Raw genomic sequence first — 19,700 nt, 5'->3', positions numbered from 1 at the left:
TTTTGTGCCTAATGAGTTTCTATGTCGATAACGATAACGTGTAAATAGAAAACTCAGGAATGTTAAGCTCTTAATGAAAACAATAGTACAAAAGGGGTCGTACTTGAAATATTTCATCTCTAAACATTTTTGTCACATATCTAAAAAATCAAAATGACATAAAGTATATTCCAGTTGTAAAAAGAAATATACACTAAGAGAAAAGGGCGATTCGAACTTAGTTCTTTCATTGCCTCTGTTGATTATATTTTCAAATATTTTATTTACGCATACTAGATTATTTTTCTCTAATATCAATTTACCTAGATATAAGTAACACATATCTAAGGAAACTCTTGATGGACTTTATTCATATCCTGCCTATTTGTCTTATATGTATTATATATATTTTATATATATTCCTGATTATTAATAATATATATATTAATATTGTTTCATTTGTTTTGTCTATTTGCAGCAGCGTAAGCTGTCACCGACATGGGCAGTGAGCAATACTGCTTGAGGTGGAACAATCATCAATCCAACCTGTTAGGGGTGTTTAGTCAATTATTACAGGACGGGAGCCTGGTGGACGTTACATTAGCTTGTTCAGGGGGCCCATCCATCAGAGCCCATAAGGTGAGTGCACTTTTATGCTAATATTTGCTGTTTAAGTTAATTAACTTTAAGTATTGAAAAAATATTTAAAATTAAATATTGCATCGATAACAAATCCTTTTGGGTGCCAAGCACATAGCTACAATCGAATTTTCGGTCAAAAGATCATTTCAGTGTTGGAAAGTTTTTTTTTTCACCAAGGCATATCTGTAAGGTAGGCACAAATCTAGAGAATATGATGAGAGAAGAACTAGTTCATAGTTAACTTGTATATTTCCGGTGAAAAAGAACTTGCTCCTCTGCCCCATATTGCTGGGGCTTTTTTATTTCGACTTTTTTGTACTATTATTTCTATTATTATCTCATATCATATAATATCTACATATTATTAAATTAAGTCAGCTGTGTGGCAATCAATTCTATGCATATATATGTATATATTCACAATTGTCTCGATTAGTTGAATTAATTACAACGAGTGCTGCCCATGCGTTACGTTTTCCAGCCAGTTGGCAGCACTGTTAACGAGCAACAGCAACGGCAACTGCAACTGCAACTGCAACTGGAAACTGTAAAATGCGGAAGCTGTCGCAATGTTGCGATCAAGGTCGCTGTTGCTGCTGACGTTGACGTTGCCGTTGCCGTTGCCGTTGGCGTTGGCGTCGCAGTTGCCGCCGCTGTTGGCGTTGTAGGCCTCTCGAAATGCCAGCCGCATAAATTAACGAAGCAGCCACAACAACAACAACAGCAACAACAGCAACAACAGCAGCAACAGACAACAACACGATCAAATGCAATTTACACATTTGTCAGTAAATTGTCAACTTAGCGCGCGCCGCAGCGGCGCTTAACGCGACAGCGCTGCCGGCGTCGCTGCATGTTGCTGGCGTGGCCGCATTTGTTGCTGGCAACAATGTTGACAAGGTCAGCGCCTAATAGAAATTGACTGCGCCCCAGCCCCCGTCTGCCACGTGGCTGCGCTTCGTCTGTGTGTGTGTGATTGTGTGTGTGTGTAAGTGAGTGCATAAATCATGCGTTGCCAGGCAGCAGCAACAACAACAATTGCAACAACCACTGCAGCAACAATAACAACTGCAACAGCAACAGCAGCAACCGCAGTCGCTGCAACATTTTGCGCACGTCTGTCAATTGAAATTCCTGTTAAATTAAGCGGAAAATATTTAACTGCGTTGCTGCTGCCGCAACAACAACAACAACAACAACAACAACAACAATTGCAACAACAACCTGTAGCCAAGTGGTTGCTGCTACCTTTTGATGTTTGAGCTGATAAAGTTATTTTGAATGTATGTAATTTCTTGTCGTATAGAAAAACTGGTAAATTGTTCAATTATAATGCGTTTATTATGCACTTGCAGTCCGCTGGCAACAGCAACAACAACAACAGCAACAACAACAGCAACGACAACGACAACAATTGACACTGATATGGCCAGTGATTGGCACAGCAAGTGGTCACCCAGGAACACTTAGCCAAGTAATTCTCGCGCTCCCTCTCTCCGTCTCTGTCTCTCTTTCCCTCAGTCTCTCAGTCTCGCTCTGTCTGTCAATTGGCTAACAGCAGACAGCCAAAGTTGCTCATTAGGCCACGTTTAGGCCTGACAGCGACAACAATTGCGACAACAGAGTTCTTGCCTTGATCTTTAATAGTCTATTATATATTCCATTATATATAGATCAGAATCAGACTCAGAGTCAAGGCTTCGTGTCTATTCAACTAGTCACATACTCTCTTTCTGTCTCTCGCTCCCTATCTCTCTCTCCAACTTTCTATCTCTCTCTTTCTATCTCTCTCTCCCTATCTCTCTCCCTATATCTCACTCACCTATCTCTCTCCCTATCTCTCACTCACCTATCTCTCTCTCTCTCTCTCTCTATCTCTCTCTCTCTATCTCTCTCTCTATCTCTCTCTATCTCTCTCCCTATCTCTCACTCTCTCTCTCTCTCTCTATCTCTCTCTCTAACTTTCTATCTCTCTCTTTCTATCTCTCTCTCTCTATCTCTCTCTCTCTCTACCCTCAAACTCTCCCTCCCCCTCTCATAGTCTCTCTCTATCTTTCTCGCTCTCTTATACTTTCTATTTATCTATCGCTCTATCGCTCCTCGCTCTCTCGCTCCCCCTCCCTCTCCCTCTCTCCTTCACTTTTAAAGCCTTCGCCTTGAAACTTTGCATAGCTTTGATTAATTTTTTTGGACATAATATCGTCTAGCTGTTGGAAAATCTAACGAAAATTGTATAGAAATCATTTCTCTTGCTATCAAGCTATCAACCCCACACCTGTATTTGATCTCTGAGTGCCTTGTTGTTGGCTTTAGGCTGGGGCCCTGCACTCTCAGTTACTTCATTAGGCATTAATGGGATTTGTATACACTTATCAAATAGTCTGCGCCAGCTACGTACATAATTGTTATCCAGCGTACAACAAGCCCGTGCAAGACCTTTCCCTGCATCCACAGATGAAATGGCAACTCGAGCTGACTTCGGTTGACAAGGCCCAAACGCCTTTTCAATATTTTTGCCAATACTTTTACTCATTTTTTTCTCTCTCGTTTTGGCTGGCAAGTCAACTTCATTAGCCGCGCAGACAACAACAACAAGAACAAGGAGTTAACTATCGGATGAATTCATTTCCTTTTTAGACAGACTTTCCAGTCAACAAATATTGCCCAAGGCAGACGAAATTACACGACAGAAAAAGAAACAAAACGAAAAAGAAAAGAAAAACAAAGATTCGCAAAAAAAAAAAACAAAAAACCGACCAAGAAAATATCCCGAAAATGAAATTGAAACTGAGCGATGCTTAGCTCTATGTGACTTTGGATAAATCCTTGGCACATGCAAGTGTTGCTGTTGTTGTTATCGCTTTGGCAAACTAATTAGCAAATGTACACACACACACACACAAACACGCACGCACACACACTCGGACAAATGTCAATATTGCTAAAAGCCAATAAAGCAAGGAATTGAAATGCTAAAGCAACTCGAGGTAGCAGAAGCAGAAGAAGTCCTGGCCGAAGCCAGCTGTCAATTACTTTTGCATATCCTTGCAGCGACTCCTTGTTGTTGTTTTAGTTCTTGTTCTTGTTGTTGTTGATAACGAGCTCAGTTTTGACGCTGCAGGCGCCTTCACAACCGTCCGAAGAGCGACAAAAAATTGTTAAATTGATTAAAAAGCAAAGTGTCGATGAACGAGCCAATGATGACAGCCAGCCCAGCGCCACAGACACCAGCCAGGACATTAAGCCAGCCGGGCAGTTGGCCAGGACATGCCAAAGTCAATGCGACAAATAAAAAATACAGAAGCGTGCGGCAGCAAAAAACCCGAGTCCGAAGGATAGCCAGCAGGACAGCAACTGTGCGAGGGAAAAAGTGGGAGAGAGAGAGAGGAGAGAGAGAGGGGGGAGACTGGCAGAGAGCAGAATCGTAGCTGACGACAGGGCGCCGCATGTCCTGGAGTCTAAACACGCGCAAACCAACAAACGGGCTGGCCTAAAAGTTTGCCAAACTATTCGCAAGCAATTGCATAGATTCACGACTGCCACATACCCTGTACGAGCAACGCAAGGGAAGAGAAAAACACGTTTAGATTTAGGTAACAATTTAACGACAAAAGCTTCTCAAAATAATTAGGCTAGGCTTTTAAAGAACTAGCCGAATTTCGGAATCCTTATCGAAAAGAATTTGCTTTATTTGAACAGAAAAAAGTTTTTAAATTGGTATTTTTGGTTGTTTTTATTTTGCTTAAAAAGGGTATTCAAATAATTTCTAAATAGAAAATAGCTATCAAAAAACATTGAAAAGAAAAGTTTTAAAAAATATTGGGAGCTGCTTTTCCAAACTTTCTTAAAAACGCTGAAATATGCAAAAAAAAAAAAAAACACGTTTTTCAAATCGATATCTATCGATTTCATGCAAATGGAGCAAAGCTATCGATGCTCTGTGTGGGAAATAAGAGCAGCTAGTTGTCGAGAGCGGACGGACGGGCTGAACTGACGGTCGAATAAATGGACGGACAGATGGGCGCAGAGACGGACAAACGGACAAACAAGACTAAATATATATATTTGTTGTAGTATCAGAGATGCCTGCCTACATGCATTTATACGGAACGCTTCTAACCATTTCAATCATTTCAGAGATACATTTTTGTTTTGCATGCGTTTCACTTAGCGAGCGCGTACTGTACAACTCTTTGTCTTGCCCTCGCAGCGACTAAATATCCTTGGCTATTGCTGGTCATAGTTCTATGCGCATGCATGCTTACTCATATGCATGAGTGTGCGTGTGTGTGTGTGTGTGTGCTGTAGTTTTTGCTGCCCGCACAACCGCAGGCTTTTGTGATATACCACCCCGGCATCTGCCCCGCATCGCCCCGGCTGCTGCTGCGGCCATTCGGTCTCAATGCCAAACGGCGGCGGCACTTTAACTCAATTTGAGGCATTTAACGTATGCTCGGTTGATATTTGATGCGATTTGGAGGGGAGTCGCAACACCCGCCCCCCCCCTCCCTTCATTGTCACTAGTTTTTTTTTTGCAGCAGCAGCAGGAGCACGGATGTGCGGATGTGTTGCCCAGAGGCAAACAAAGTGTAACAAATGTCGTTGGCAAACTGTCGGGAGCCACTACAAAAGCGAGTCACTGACCCTCCCCCCCCCTCCCTTACCCGCTGCTGACCCCCCCGCCCCCTGCTGCGCGCTGCGGCTCGTCAGAATTGTTGGCAAATGACTTTCAATGACTTTTGGGGGCAACTCGACTCGAAAAAATTGTGTGAAAAACTCTTGCAAATATTTGCAGTTGACTTGTTTTTCACCCTCTCTCTCCCGCTCTCGCTTTCTCTCTCTCTCTTTCGCCCCTTTCTAAATGCGCATTGTGGGTGTTGCGTTGCGGGCTCTTGTCGGCGGGTTTGTTGTCTTAAGCTGATTTGTTGGCTGTCTAAGAGCTGATTGAGTTGGACTAATCCTCTGCTGTGCCCTGCTCTGCTCCTGTTGCCAGAGTCAATTTGCATTGGCTCTCTGTGGGCAGCACAAATAGAATTCAGTTCGTATGGGCGTGGCAGCAGCAGAACAGCATGTTCAACAACATGCCACACATGCTTCTTGTTGCTGCTCTTGTCAAAATGCATATATGCAAACACTTAACAGCAACAACAGCAGCTCGTAAGTCTTGCCAACACTTTTTTTCTTTCTTGACAAGCCGCCAGCAACAACAGCAACAACAGCAACATGGCGTGGCCGCCTCTATTGGCAGCTGCAACAACTTGCAACATATGTCGGACAACAACAGCAACAACAACAAGCGCAACAAACAACAATTGCAGCTACAACAAAACAAATTGCCTGCCTGGCAAAAATCAAGTAAAATGTCAAAAAATGCAACAATTCTCATATCGCAAATAAAAATGAATAAAAAACTCAAATAATAATAATAGAAATAACGCATTTTTGCAGTCAAGATTTGATGTTGTTGCTGTTGGCGCTGCTAATTGTTGCTTGTCATTGATAAGCAGCAGCAGCAGCAGCAGCTGAGTGCTTTATGGCTGCGAATGCAAGGATGTGGAGCTGGCTAGTTGAAACGCAGAGCAATTGCTGTTATTAAGCGCCTGCAAAGTCTGACAAATTGCAGTCAATCAAGAAACCGAGCGAAGGACAAGAATGTTGACAAAAACATAAAAGGACTGGCCCAGCTGTGATAGCTGCTATATATATAAATTATAATTTTAATTTGATTCACAAATTCTTTGGGCCAAAATTGTTTTGACTAAATTAATCTCAGTTAACCAGAGAAAACGCTCGAGCAATTCCTCACAGGAAGTTGCCCTAACTTCGTTCTAAGCATACACACACAGAAAGGGACGCACACACACACACACACACAAGCAAGCAAACTTCTTCTTCTTCTACCCTTTGCCACTCACTATCTATAAGATGACATTTTTAGAGCTTCAAAAGTGTCTGCATATCAAAACGCAACGCCTTATCTCCAATATTCTGTGAAATATGTGAAGGCATCAAAAAAGGGAAATATTTGTATTCTGTAAAGACTTAAGGAGACTCTCCGTAACAAGTTTGCTGCAGCGAGCTCTTCAAATGTGCGAGTTACGCTCAAAATCGATATTTATCGATTCTGTGAAAATGACAAGGAGATGTCGATAGCTTTCGAGATTAACGACGTCAGAGGGAAAAGGCCAGCTCGACTCAGTTTGTCGCTTGGATTAAGAATAAAATTGTTTCTTTAAAGAGTTGCAAATGCAAGTGAGAAACATGAATTTAAAATATAGTTGAATTCTTGTAATATATAAAAGAGCCAGCATCAAGAGTTTGTTAAGTTCTTATTGAGATATCTGTGCGAATCTATGCAAACCTAAACTCGGACTGGCATCCCAGGCACAAGAGGCGGACATGTGTAGAAAGACACGACTGTTCATGCTGATCAAGAATATTTAATTAGATATACATATATTTTATATATATATAGTATATAGAAGTGTATATATATCATATATACCTTGTGCATTCCAAGCTGTAGCATATGTATAATATATTTAATTATGACTTTAAGCACCTTGTTTTGACTCTGCAGTTTTGCTGAATAGTGTATATATATAGTTTGTATATATATGTAGCAGCCACACCCTAAAAACACAAACTGAAGCATTTCATTTGCATAATTATAACAACAACAACAACAAAAACGTTTAACTACACAAATATTAATGCTGCAAAATAAGTTAAAAACAAATCGACGAAAACAAAAAATGGGAACCACAACAACAACTGCAGCAACAACAAAATGCAGTTAATTGCAATTTGATGTTAACAAGTCGAACAATTTGCAGCCGCAGCCTCAACTCAAAGCAACTCGAAGGAAACATGCTCATTATTATTATCTGGCATCTGGCATTATGTAGAGCAACAACAACACAATTACGTGGGTGGCAATTATAAGGCAATTGCCCGTTGCCCGTTGCCAGTTGCCCGTTGCCAGTTGCCAGTTGCGGGCAACGTTGCGTATGCGTAATGCGAATATTGCGCATGCGCCACGTTCGACAATTGCCATTCGCTTATTTCGCATTGGCCACGTTCCGTTTCGCTAATGCGCCGTGACAGGCCCCAAATGCAATATATATCCAACCAAATACCTATATATATATATATATATATATCAAATTAGATAATTAGTCGCACAAATGTAATTTGACAAATGGTAAACGATCTACAACATTCACCACAAGACTTGCCAGCTCAAATGTGACTCATAACATGTCGCTGCTGGCAACGAACGGAAGTGGAACAACGGAAACAATTTGAGATATTGCAATGGAATTGAGTAACAAGTGTTTTTGTGGTCGCTTAAACAATTCCATTCGTAGCAAGAAGAAAATAGAAAGAGAATAAGCTTAAGGGAAATGAAATGGAATGAAGCGATATATAAGAAGTTCAAGTTATAATACGTACGAAATGAATGGAAATTAACTGGAATGGAACAGATAGAAAAAGTTTGCAAAACAAGGATACATTTATTGGAAATTTAATGGAATGAAACGCCATTTAATAGAAGTATAAATTGAATGGAATGAAACACCATGCATAGAGCATGAAGTAATCAAAGTATTCATTTAATGGAAATAAAATGGAATGGAACGCCATATAAGAATATTTGAGCATGTTTCAGCCAACATATGCAACTGTTCCTTTGCCAAACGTAGCAAATATTTGTTAAATTTTTGGTATAAGACAATAATATCACAATATAAAGTTTTTGACAGAAACAGACTGAAATGGAACACTTTTATTTCTGGAATAATAGAGAGAGAGAGGGAGAGAGAGAGAGAGAGAGAGAGAAAGAGAAATTGAGAGCGAGCGAGAGACTACTTCGCTGCCTGGGTTCCACTTCCCAAACGTAGCAATTAATATTATTACTGCGCTCGCATTGTTTTTTGTGCCACTTTCACGCCGTTCCGCACACACACACACACACACACAGGCACACAATTTGAAATGCTCTCTCTCAAAAAAAAAAAAAAATGCTGTTGCGTTCCATTTGCCAGCTCAAATTTCGATTACACGATTTGATTAGCTCGGGCATTACTCAACTGGCTGCCATAATTATCAATTAGCAATCAATTGATTATATTACCATATTATTGCAGGCACCGCAGCAGCAACAGCAACAGCAACAACAACCACAGCAACAGGCTGCCTTTTTTTTACAATTTCTTGCGTTTACAATAAAACAATGGCAACAACAGGAAAAAAAAAAAGAAACACAACACAACTGCATATCAATGCATTCCGCAGCAACAACAACAACAGCAACAGCAACAACAACAACAACAAATAACGCATATTGCTGCCGGCACTTTTTTTGGCCTGGGAAAAAATCGACAGCAGCAGCAGCAACAACAACAACAACAATAACACTGTTAATTTAAATTGGAAAATTATACAAAAATATTCAAAACGTTCGCTGTGTGCAGTTTTGTTGTTGTTGCTGCTTTGTTATTGTTGTTGTTGTTGTTGTTGCGGGTTTTTTTGTTGTTGCCTTTTCCTTACATTCGAATCTCTGTTAATCTGTGCAGCTCTCAAACGTCACGTTTTCACGCGGCCAACTATGCAACCTACGGCAACAACTACAAGCAACAACAATTGCAAACAACTGTGAGCAGCTACGAGCAACAGCAACAGCAACAACAACAACAACAGCAACAACAACAACAACGAGAACTGGAATCTAACGATGACGGCTGGCTGCAATCAACAAAAGCAATTCACGCATTCAATTAAATGCCTTCAAATGCGACTTGCCGACATTTGTTGTTGTTGATGTTGTTGTTGTTGCTGTTCTTGTTGTTGATGTTGTTGTTGTTGTTGTTGCTGCTGCTGTCGCTGGAGTATGCATTAAAATGGTATAAAATTGTCATGTTAATAACCAATAATTGTTAATTTACAACACACTCGCAATTCGCTTCGTTTTTCTTTTTTTGTGTGTTTTATTTTTTATTCATTTTTTGTTGTTGTTTTCTTTCATGTTGAGTTATTTGCGTTTTGACTCGTTTTGGCATTTGGCCGCAAGTCAATTAACATTTTTTTATTTTATTTTTTTCATATGCCATTAGCTGCCAAAAATGTGTTTGCTGCATTTATTTATTGATGGTGCGGAATGTACAGGAAGCTGGAAATATTGGGGGTATATCATGTTTGCAGCATAAATAAAAATGAGTATTTGTGGGTATAGAAGAGCTCTTATGAGTACTTTAGAGTATATGCTTATGAGTATGCATGAGTATTGCCTATAAATAGGTTAAGAAGCCGAACATTAAATAATAAATAAGAAGCACAAAAAAAAAAAATAGGTATGTATGAGTATAGAAGAGCTTTTATGAGTATTTTCGAGTATATGCTAGTGAATATATTTGAGTAGTGCGCATAAATGAGTAGGCCCAAATAAAGCCAGAGAAGAATTGATGCGAAGACCGTGGCTGTAGCAGCTTTTTGGCAAATACAAAAGCTTTTAGCTCTCCTTTATCTCCAAATAGCATTCGGCTGTGTTCTGATAAGAAAAATGTAGATATGCCCGAAGAACAACAAAATATCAACTGTATTCAAAAAGCCAACTCAACAAATGCTAATCTTGTCATATCTTCATGGTGCTGCTGCCAACTTGTAAATGAAACAAAAGTTAAGATCAGCACAAATATATTTCCAAAGTATTTATACTTACTTTATGGCGCTGTGAACTTGTTGTGAATATGCTAGGACTCTTGGTTCCAATTGTGGACAACGTTTTTCCAGGTTCGGCAACGCACCTTTGAGACATTTTTGAACATTTTCACAATTTGTTTCGGTTGAGTTTTGGCTTTGATTAACTAAGCTGCGGTTCGGGCAAAACTCTAGTTCCGGGTTCGGCTCAAAAGCACTTTGCAGCTCATATCGAAAGTTCTGTTTCCGTTTTGCGCATATAGACAAATCGTTTGCCCCAATACACAATGGATATTTTATATTTTATTCGTATTATTATTTGTATTATTTTTTTTTTTAATTGCCAGCATGCAACAAAAGTTTAGGCACAAAAATGCAAACCAAAAACAACAATTAGAGAGAACAAAAAAAATGTATAATTAAAATTAACAACTTTTCTTGTCACGACTGCGCCGATCGCTGAGGCTGGAGCTGAGCCCCAGGTCTACGGCCAGGTGTTGTTGTTGTTGTTGTTGTAGCTGCTGCTATAATTATGCGCATTTTCAACAGATTTATATCTTTTCTTTATATTTAAGCACAATAAAAACTAAAAATATAAAAACACACACACACACACACAAACGCACCTATCGACGGCGGCGGCAGAGGGAAGCGGCTAAAACCGCGATACAGACGCGCATTCAGAGATAGCGTATCTCATTAAAACAACCAGCAGCTGGCATTAGTTTATAGTATATGCATACTAGTATAGTATCTATATGTGTGTGTGTGTGTGTGTGTGTATGTATTGAGTATATAATTAGTAATTGTTGCACAAGCGATGCAAACTGTTGGTGAGCGGCGATCTGTTAGCTGCCGCCAGACAAAGCCGGGTCTCCATGCCAAGCAACGTTCATACGTTTCTAGCAACAGCAGCAGCAATAACAACAACAACAACAACAACAACAAACGGCAGCAACAGGCAACTAGCAACAACAACAACAACAATAATGGCAAAACGCAGCCGGGCAGCGCAGCAAAATTAAAACCCAGTTTGAAGGTCAGCTGCGACACGAGCTGCGTGGCCCGGCAACAGCAACAGCAACAGAAACAGCAGCAGCAACAACCACAACAACAACAACAACAACAACAACCGCAACAACAACAATACTTTGCACTATTGTGTTGTCTCTTGACAACTGACGTCAGCAACAGGAACTGAAAACAAACGCGCATGCGTTGGCGCGTTTTTAAACGCTAGCTTAAATAATTTTTTTCTCTCTATATATACATTTTATTTTATTGTTTCTTTATTTTTTGGTCTTCTTGAATTGGGCAAAATACGTGTGTAATTATGGTGTGCGTGTGTGTGTGTGTGTGTGCGCAATTTTTGAAGATTAACAACTATGCATGCATATAAACACACACACACACATATGTCAGAGTCTGAAGTGCGCGATTGAACATATTGAGTGCAATGTGAAGAGCGCTCTTAACGCCTCTCTATGCGATTCTCAATAGCTTAAGTGCTGCGTATCGATTATATTCAGCTATAAATTAGTTGAGTTCGATATGAAATGGAGTAAAGGGAAATGGAGAGAGAGAGAGAGCTCCAGCTCCATAAATTTGTATGTACTACCAAAATAAACATAATTATGTAGAGTTTGGAAAAACATACAAAGACGCTTCGCATATTAGACATAATCAGCTAAAGATATTCAAACGGAACAGCCAGGAACCAAGGAAAATTGCAGTCGGTTGCACCTGACTAAACAATATTCCCTGGTTACCAATCGAATCGATCAAAAAAAAGTCGAGCAGTGATTTTCAAAGTGTGACTTTGGCCAAGTATTTAGAGAAGGTCATGAGTAGTCTATAACTGTGGCTAACATAGGGAGAGGGACAGTCGGCCTGAGACGTAGGGTAGAGCAAGTAGGCAATTGCCTAAAGCTAATATACACTTCTCGATGCCTCAACAGGGTATCAAAAATGAAAAGCCTTTAATTATTCATTATTTCGGAAACCATGCTCCATGTTTAACTCACATATGCACATGCATATACTTTGCTAACTTCTTTCGCCAACCGCCTCCTCCCCCCCCCCCCCCCCCCCTTCAATGCCCGCGCTCATTTCTCTGCGCTGCCCACAGTGCTGCACTTCCACTCCTTCGCATGCAGGCGATTAACGGTTAACGTTCTCTTTCCGGTTTCGCTTTGCAAATCGTTGCCCAAAATGCTTGTAACGAGTTCAAGATCTGATCGCATGTTGTTGTTGTTGCTGTTGTTGTTGCTGTTGTTGTTGCTGTTGCTGTGGCCGTGCCCATAACGGCGTCAATTAAATTATGTTGCTGGCAACATTTTACAATTTGCAACAAATTGTTAACAGCAACAACAACGGCAACAACTGCAACAACAGCAACAACTGCAACAACAGCAACAACACAAATCAATATCAGCACGACATTGCATAGGCTATCTCCCTCGCACCGCGCTCTGCTCGCCACACTCGATTTATGTATTTTTGGTTAATGCTTTGCTTCACTTTTCAATTATTATTTGGTGGACAGCGACAAGAGGAAGAGTTGCTGCTGTCCCTTTGCTTAGCGTGGGATAATCGCATGTTGCTGACCTTGAAAGTGTCTCTCTAAACATTCGTATGTGCGTGTGTGTTCGTGTGTGTGTGTGTGTGGTATTTCGGCGGGTCAAGTGCTGCGATTGTCTGTCTCACTGCTCCGTTTTGTCCTGCTGCTTCTGCTGCTGCTGCTGCTGCTGCGACGCGTCGCTGGCCGTCTTGCGAGCTTCCGGCTACCATATGGATGACCACAAAGGCTTTGGCTGCCGCTGCTGACCACAGACACAACACGCAATTGTTGTTAGACAATGACAATGGCAGCGGACATTGCGGACAGACGCAAAGCGAACCGAGCGACTTTCCGGCGCGTCTTTTGTGCGTGCAGCGCTGCTCGCTGCCCGCTGCAGCAGTTTAGCTTTGCCAAATTCTCTCCTCTTTTTTTTTTGGTATTTATTTATTTGGTTTTTTTTTAATATTTTGTGTTCTCCACTGACCATTGGGCGGATATTATTTAGACGCTATTGTGTGGCGCCGCTGCCGTTCACGTCGACTACCTGCAATTAGCTGTCACAGCTGCCGCTGCCGCTGCCGGTGCCGGTGCCGCAGCCATAAATTAATTACGAATTGTAAACAATGCAGCGCAGGCGTCGCATAAATAAATCTTTCGCATGTGCGCATAAATTTGCATTGCGACCTTGATGGGAGCCCAGTCGTGTGCGCCGCACTCTTTTAACTATTGGCAATGTTTGTACAACCCCGCCGCCTCCCCCCTTTTCTTGCTCTCTTACTTCTTACGCTCACGCTTTTATCATCAGATAACGGCACAAGTTGATAAGCAGCCGCGAGCGCAACAACAATGGCAAGCCAAAAGCAACGAACGGTGCGTAAAGCAACGCAACGCAACGCAACGTTCAAGTTCAAGTTCAATGTCAATGCTGTTTATGCATACAAGCATACATATGTATATGTCCGTACATATGTATATGCATGTCCGCGTATGTATAAATATAAAACTCGTTCAATCGCACAAAGCATACACACACACACGCACACCAGCACGCACGTATGCAGACGATAGCAGCAGCAGCAGCAGCAGCAGCAGCTACATACATGCAAAACATATACATTTGGTTTATGCGTTTTGTGCGTCATTTCGTGGGCAACAAGTGGGCAGACAGCCGCGACAGCGTCAGCGACAGCGACAGCGACGTCAACGTTAACCGTTGGCTGTTGCTGTGCGCTTGTATTGCTCTTTTTGGCATGCGAAGCGTGCGACCGCGGCCGCACTCTCACACGAACTTGTTTGCTGTGACGTCATCTCAGACATTGCGTTGCTGCCTCTACGCATGTTTCGTTTTTTTTGTTTTTGTTTTTGTTTGAATTTCTTGTATTTTTGGGGGCGCGTCTGTGTCTGGAGCTTACAAAATTGTGCGTGAGACGACAAAAATGCGTGTGACGTGCGAAACAGCTGATTGCATGCGCATGTGTGTGCGGCATGTGAACGAGCGCTGAAAACGAACTCGAAACAAATACATACATACATACATACATACATATATCGATTAAACGCAAGCATCGATCTACAGACCATGCGAATGACAGTATGTTTGTATGTATGTATGTATTGTGTATACACTGTTGCTTGTATGTAAATATACGTGTCATAAATCATACAGCCACACACACACACACACACACGCACAAAGTCTCAAACGTTGTCTCTACTTTTTGGAGACTTCTCTCACAAGCATAGATTTTGTTGGCGGTTTCTGTTCACTTGCTTCGGTTTTTGTTGTTTTTTGGTTTTCGCCACACTAATTTTGTTGGGACTCTAATTCCAAGGTCATCGTCGCATTAGCGCAACTCGTCTCACGTCCGGCGGCGTCGTGCAATCAGTCAACAGAAAAGAGAGAGAGTGAGAGGGAGAGGGCGAAACAAAAAATCCAAACATGAGTTTCAAGGCGTTCCAAAATGTTTGATGGCAAATGGAATTCATTTATTTATGATTTGTGGCTTGTTGCCGGTTGCATTTGGCTAATTAACTAAATCATAATGGCCATAATCAACGCTCAAGTGTACAGAAATTAACGCACCCAAAAATACCAAGTACAAAAAGTATACTTAAAATAAACAGTTGCCACATTTGATGAGATAATTTTTAATTTTATTTATTTATTTTTTCCTGCGTTTTTGCAATTCACATTTTGTGCGCGCCTCCTCTTAACGCCGCCCGCTGGCTCTCATGCGCATTGCTCACACTTACACACACACACACACACACACACACCCGCGCACTCGCAGGTTTTACAAACGCGCTGCGCCCTTGCCTTTTGCCATCTCCTCCTTCTCTGTCGCTGCCTCCGCCCTGGCTGCTGCTGCTGCTGCTGCTGCTTCTGTCGTTTCGCACGCTACACTAACGACAAACGGCGTTAAAGCTCTCAGCTGCTGCGTTGCGTGCGCTGACGCTGACGCTTGCTTTTGCTTAATGCTTTGCACGCCGCTTCGCACACACACATACACACAAACATAGAGGCAGGCAGGCAGTCACACACGCACGCATACATAGGCACACAGACGCTTGCACACAAAGTTGGTTCCGCTGCGAATGCGAATATCAAGGTCAACATGTGATGTGTGCCCGCTCTCTGTGCCCCCGCTGACGTCGGCGTCGCAGTCACCGTCGCAGTCACCGCCGCCGCCTCTGAAATGAGCTCTAAGAAAATAATTAAATAGCAGCAGTCGGCAAAAAACGCAATTTTTATTTGAAGCGCAGTTGTTAAATTAGAAATGCCATATTTTTATTTCACCTTTTCTGCAGTTTTTGTTTTTGCTTTTTTTTTTTGCCTTTTTTTCCTGCCAAACTTCTCCATTTGGCCATTAATCAGCATCAAAGGCCAAAAAAGTTAACTGCAAAGATTTTGTTACACTCACGTTCAGAATATTGGATACATAGTTGGAAAAGAAATTAACCATAAATTAAAGATCATACATATTTTTATATTAATATAGTATTATATATACATATATATAAGTACAATTTGGGTAAGTTTTCAATTTATTTATATGTAGATTTCTAGAGAATTTTCAATAATAACTTTATGCTTAAAGCTGAATGTGTTTGAAGCATATTTTGTCATAAGTTTTAGATTGAAATGAATTTTATGAATCTTTGAACTTTTGCCCAGATATTATATTTATTCTTTTATAGTTTCTTATAGAATTTCCATGTTTAAGCATTCTTTCAAAAAAAGAATCGATTGAATGCATTTCAGGAATATTTGTTAATTCGTTTAAGATATAAAAGATTTTTATTATATTATATTTATTTTAATCTATGATGGAGTTAAAGATCTTTTTCAATTAGTTTTAGATTTCAAAAACATTTTAGAATCTTTGAGCTATGGCCAAGATATTCAATATATTTTATATGATATTTATTTAGCTCTTCGGAGGAATTTTAAATAGAATTTCTAAGTTTCAAAAATTTGGATGCCGTAGTGCTCAAAATGTTCGGGAAAAACAAACTATTTGTTCCTGAATTATTTTTTAAAGCTTGAAGTCGTGTGAGTTTAATCAAAAAAATCGATTAGATTCGATATCGATAGCCTGTTTTTTTTTTTTTAATCATAAATCGTAGCTTGTTAAAACTATAGACAGCAAATTTGTTGTGCACAATATCTTACACAGATCCAGAATATATCTCTGACTGTATTATAGAGCTATAAGTTTTGCTTCTTTTCTGATTGCTGTGCACACAACAGTTTTGTGAGTCACGCAGTTTGACAGGCACTGATTGCCATGTGACGCTCAAACTGCAAAAAGTGAAACAGCGCAAAGGCTAAGGCGCTGATTTGGGCAGGGATGTTGCAGGGGGGGGGGGGGGGAGGAGCGTTTACTATATAGGTGTGACGACTCTGCCAACAAAAGTTTAAAATAAGATAAAAAAAAAACAGAGACGCCGGGTCGCTGAGGCGCTGCTGCAAAAGGTTAACATTTCTATTATGGCCACTCCCTGAAAGTATTCTGGTTGTTGTTGTTGTTGCTGTTGCTGTTGCTGATGTTGTTGTTGTTGCTGATGTTGCTGCCGCTTCTTGACCACCATCAGAGCCGAGTTGGGTCGCCAAAACACTGCGGCGAAATATGCAAATTATTATGTTTGCATATCGCCTGCGCTATATATGTGCATAGATTTCCCCGTTGTTGTTGTTCTTGTTGTTTTGGTTGTTGTTGCTTTGGTTGTTGTTGCAGCAATTTTGCCTTGCCGCTTGCGGCACTTTACATTGTTGTTGCCGTTGCTATTTCTGCGCTCTGTGCCCAGCAGAGGGCCACCGCAAACTTGCAACTGCCAAGTGCAACGCGCAGTCTATGCCCCATGCCGCATGCCGCATGCCGCTTGCCACTGATCTGGCCACATTTATGTCTTAATATAATTTAAGCTGCAGCTGCAGTTGCAGCCTTTTGATGCTGCCTGCCTGATGCTACTGCCCCAACAGCCGCCGCCGCCGCCGCCGCCGAACTGCACCCACCTGTGGCCCCGCCTTGTGCCCAGCCAGGTTTCGGCTGCTCCTCGGGCTGATCCGCACAATTTGCGGCTGTGGCAGACATGGTTATTAGCTTTTCTTTTTACCTAGTTCTTGTTGTTGTTGTTGTTGTTGTTCTTATTATTAGTATTATTATTATTATTATTATTATTATGTTTTTTATTGGGTATCTCTTGCCTCTTGAGGGCTGCTCTCCCGCACTTGTAATGTGCGCTAATTTCTGTAATTTGCATTCAGCTGGCTCTTTGGCAAATATTCTTGTAATTATTGCACAAATTGCAGCATATTTGACTTTTTTATTGATTTTCCCAAAACGTGCAATTGGGAGCGCAGCCTTGTGGCTTTTTTAGATCGTTCGATATCAATTATTTTTAACGATCTTAGCTTGTAATTTTTATTTTTGTATTTATTTATTTATTTTATTTTCATTGTTTTTTATCACAGAAATAAAATTCACAAACTCTTATACAAATTATTTCATTTCAATTATCTAGTTTATTTATTTCTTGAAAGTAAAGATAAAGATTTAAGTTTTTGAAATTCATTTAAATTTAATTAAATTCAATCAAAAGCTACAGCGCAGACATAAGGTAATTTAGTTTTTAGTGTTGCAAAACGCTTTCTACTGTGCTCTACTGTGTTGTCAAATGTTAAACGAAGCAAACACAAAATAGAAAAGAAAATCTTTTCGGTGTTTTAAAGTATCTAAAAGAAAGAGTTTAAGAATTCGATTTTTTATTAAATTTTTATATTTATTTTTTTTTGAATTTTTTTAATTATTTATTTGTCAGATATATCTGCTTATATTTTAATAACTTAATCTAGCTATATAGCTTTAATTTAAATTAATCTTAGTTAGTTAGTTTAGTTATTCAGCTAGTTAGTATACTTTAGTTATTAAATACTCTGAGATATTTAATATATTTTATACTTAGCTATATAGTTATACTTTTATATTTATACATATGTATTCAAATGAGTTTTTTAGTTTTACTTATATATTTCATATATATTTATATAGTTATATTATATTGTATTATATTATCTTATATTATATTACATATATTTAGATATTATTGTAATTCGACATGTTTGTATTTGCTTTTACGAATTTGTCCTCAACACACGATCATTTCTTTAGACCAAGTTCGGGCAAAGCCGCAGTAACAGTAGCAGTAGAAATCACAGCAGTTGCAGTAGATGTAAAAGGCTTAAAGTCTGGCTCAAAGTCTGGCTCAAAGTTTTTCTGGCTAGCGCCTGGCTAGTTAAAGGCCGACAGCAGCTGCCCTTGGAACAGTTTTCCACATTGATTTATGGTTGTGCGTACACACACACGCACACACACACACGACTGAAAACAACTGTTGGCAATTGCAGTAGCCAGTTCCAATTACAGTTCCTGTACCAGTTCCCATTCCCATTCCCATTCCCGTTCCCGTTCCCGTTCCCGTTCCAGTTCCAGTTCATTTGCTTTGATTTAACGTGCAGCTCAGAGGCGTTGGCTGCCTTTTGTAATTTCATTTAAATTTGTTGACGATTTATATATGAACCGAAATGGGAAAGTGTGGCAACGCCCACATATAGACACGCAATCTATAAGCAATACTTGATCCACCCCACCCCACCCCACCCTACCCCCCAGCTCCTCCACATTCTGCCTCCTTATGCTCACGTAATCTATTGCAATTTATGTTGTTGACTATTTGGCTGCAAATTACATGCAACATTTTCTAACTGCGCCTGGCGTTAGAAATCAAAGCCTTTGGCGTTCATTAGCTTTGGGGGCGTTATGCCCGCAATGTTAATAATAACAGCAGCAGCGCCAGCGGCAGCGGCAGCGGCAGTTGCAGCGACGTCGACAGCGGCGTTCAATTAAAAGTGTTGCCAATTTGCGCCGCTCGGACAGCGCCTCCTTCCAAAGCTCCCAGCTCCCAGCTGCCTGCCTGCTGCCTGCCTGCTGCCTGCCTGTTGCTGCCTGCTGCCTGTTGTAATCAGGAAATTCGATTTTCTTAATGCCAGACTCGTAGACTCTTTTCTTTTTGCTTTTCTGTGCAGAGAGCGAAAGATACGGGCCGAAGCCGCTGCCCCAAACCCGATGCGCCCCACTAATATGCGCGTGAATTTATTAGCGCTCATTTTGGTTCAGGCTTTTGCGTTTGGGGGCGTGTGCACGCCGATTGCATTTTTTTAAATAAATTCTCGCGCAAACGGGGCGCGTGACAGGCCCTGGCATGAGGTCGGTGCGAGAGAGCGAGACAGAGAGTGGGTGGAAGGGGTACGGCATAGCAA

The 19,700-nt window shown here is 40.7% G+C and overlaps 1 protein-coding gene across 5 annotated transcripts in view; it reads left to right on the top strand.

The window, feature by feature from the left end:
• mamo (maternal gene required for meiosis) overlaps positions 1-19,700 on the top strand; it is a 172,928-nt gene that overhangs the window by 109,256 nt on the left and 43,972 nt on the right. For all 5 annotated transcript variants that reach the window (XM_064684699.1, XM_064684701.1, XM_064684702.1 and 2 more), the window contains one exon: positions 458-618. In XM_064684699.1, the coding sequence (XP_064540769.1) occupies positions 478-618 (141 nt within the window). In that variant the 5' untranslated portion in view covers positions 458-477. The remainder of the gene's footprint in view (positions 1-457; positions 619-19,700) is intronic.

This window comes from Drosophila montana, unplaced genomic scaffold (genome assembly GCF_035044405.1).
Source record: "Drosophila montana isolate Dmon_TW-CO22-7 unplaced genomic scaffold, ASM3504440v1 contig_2954_1, whole genome shotgun sequence".
NCBI classification, from domain to species: Eukaryota; Metazoa; Arthropoda; class Insecta; order Diptera; family Drosophilidae; genus Drosophila; species Drosophila montana.
This window is presented reverse-complemented; position numbering and strand designations above follow the sequence as displayed.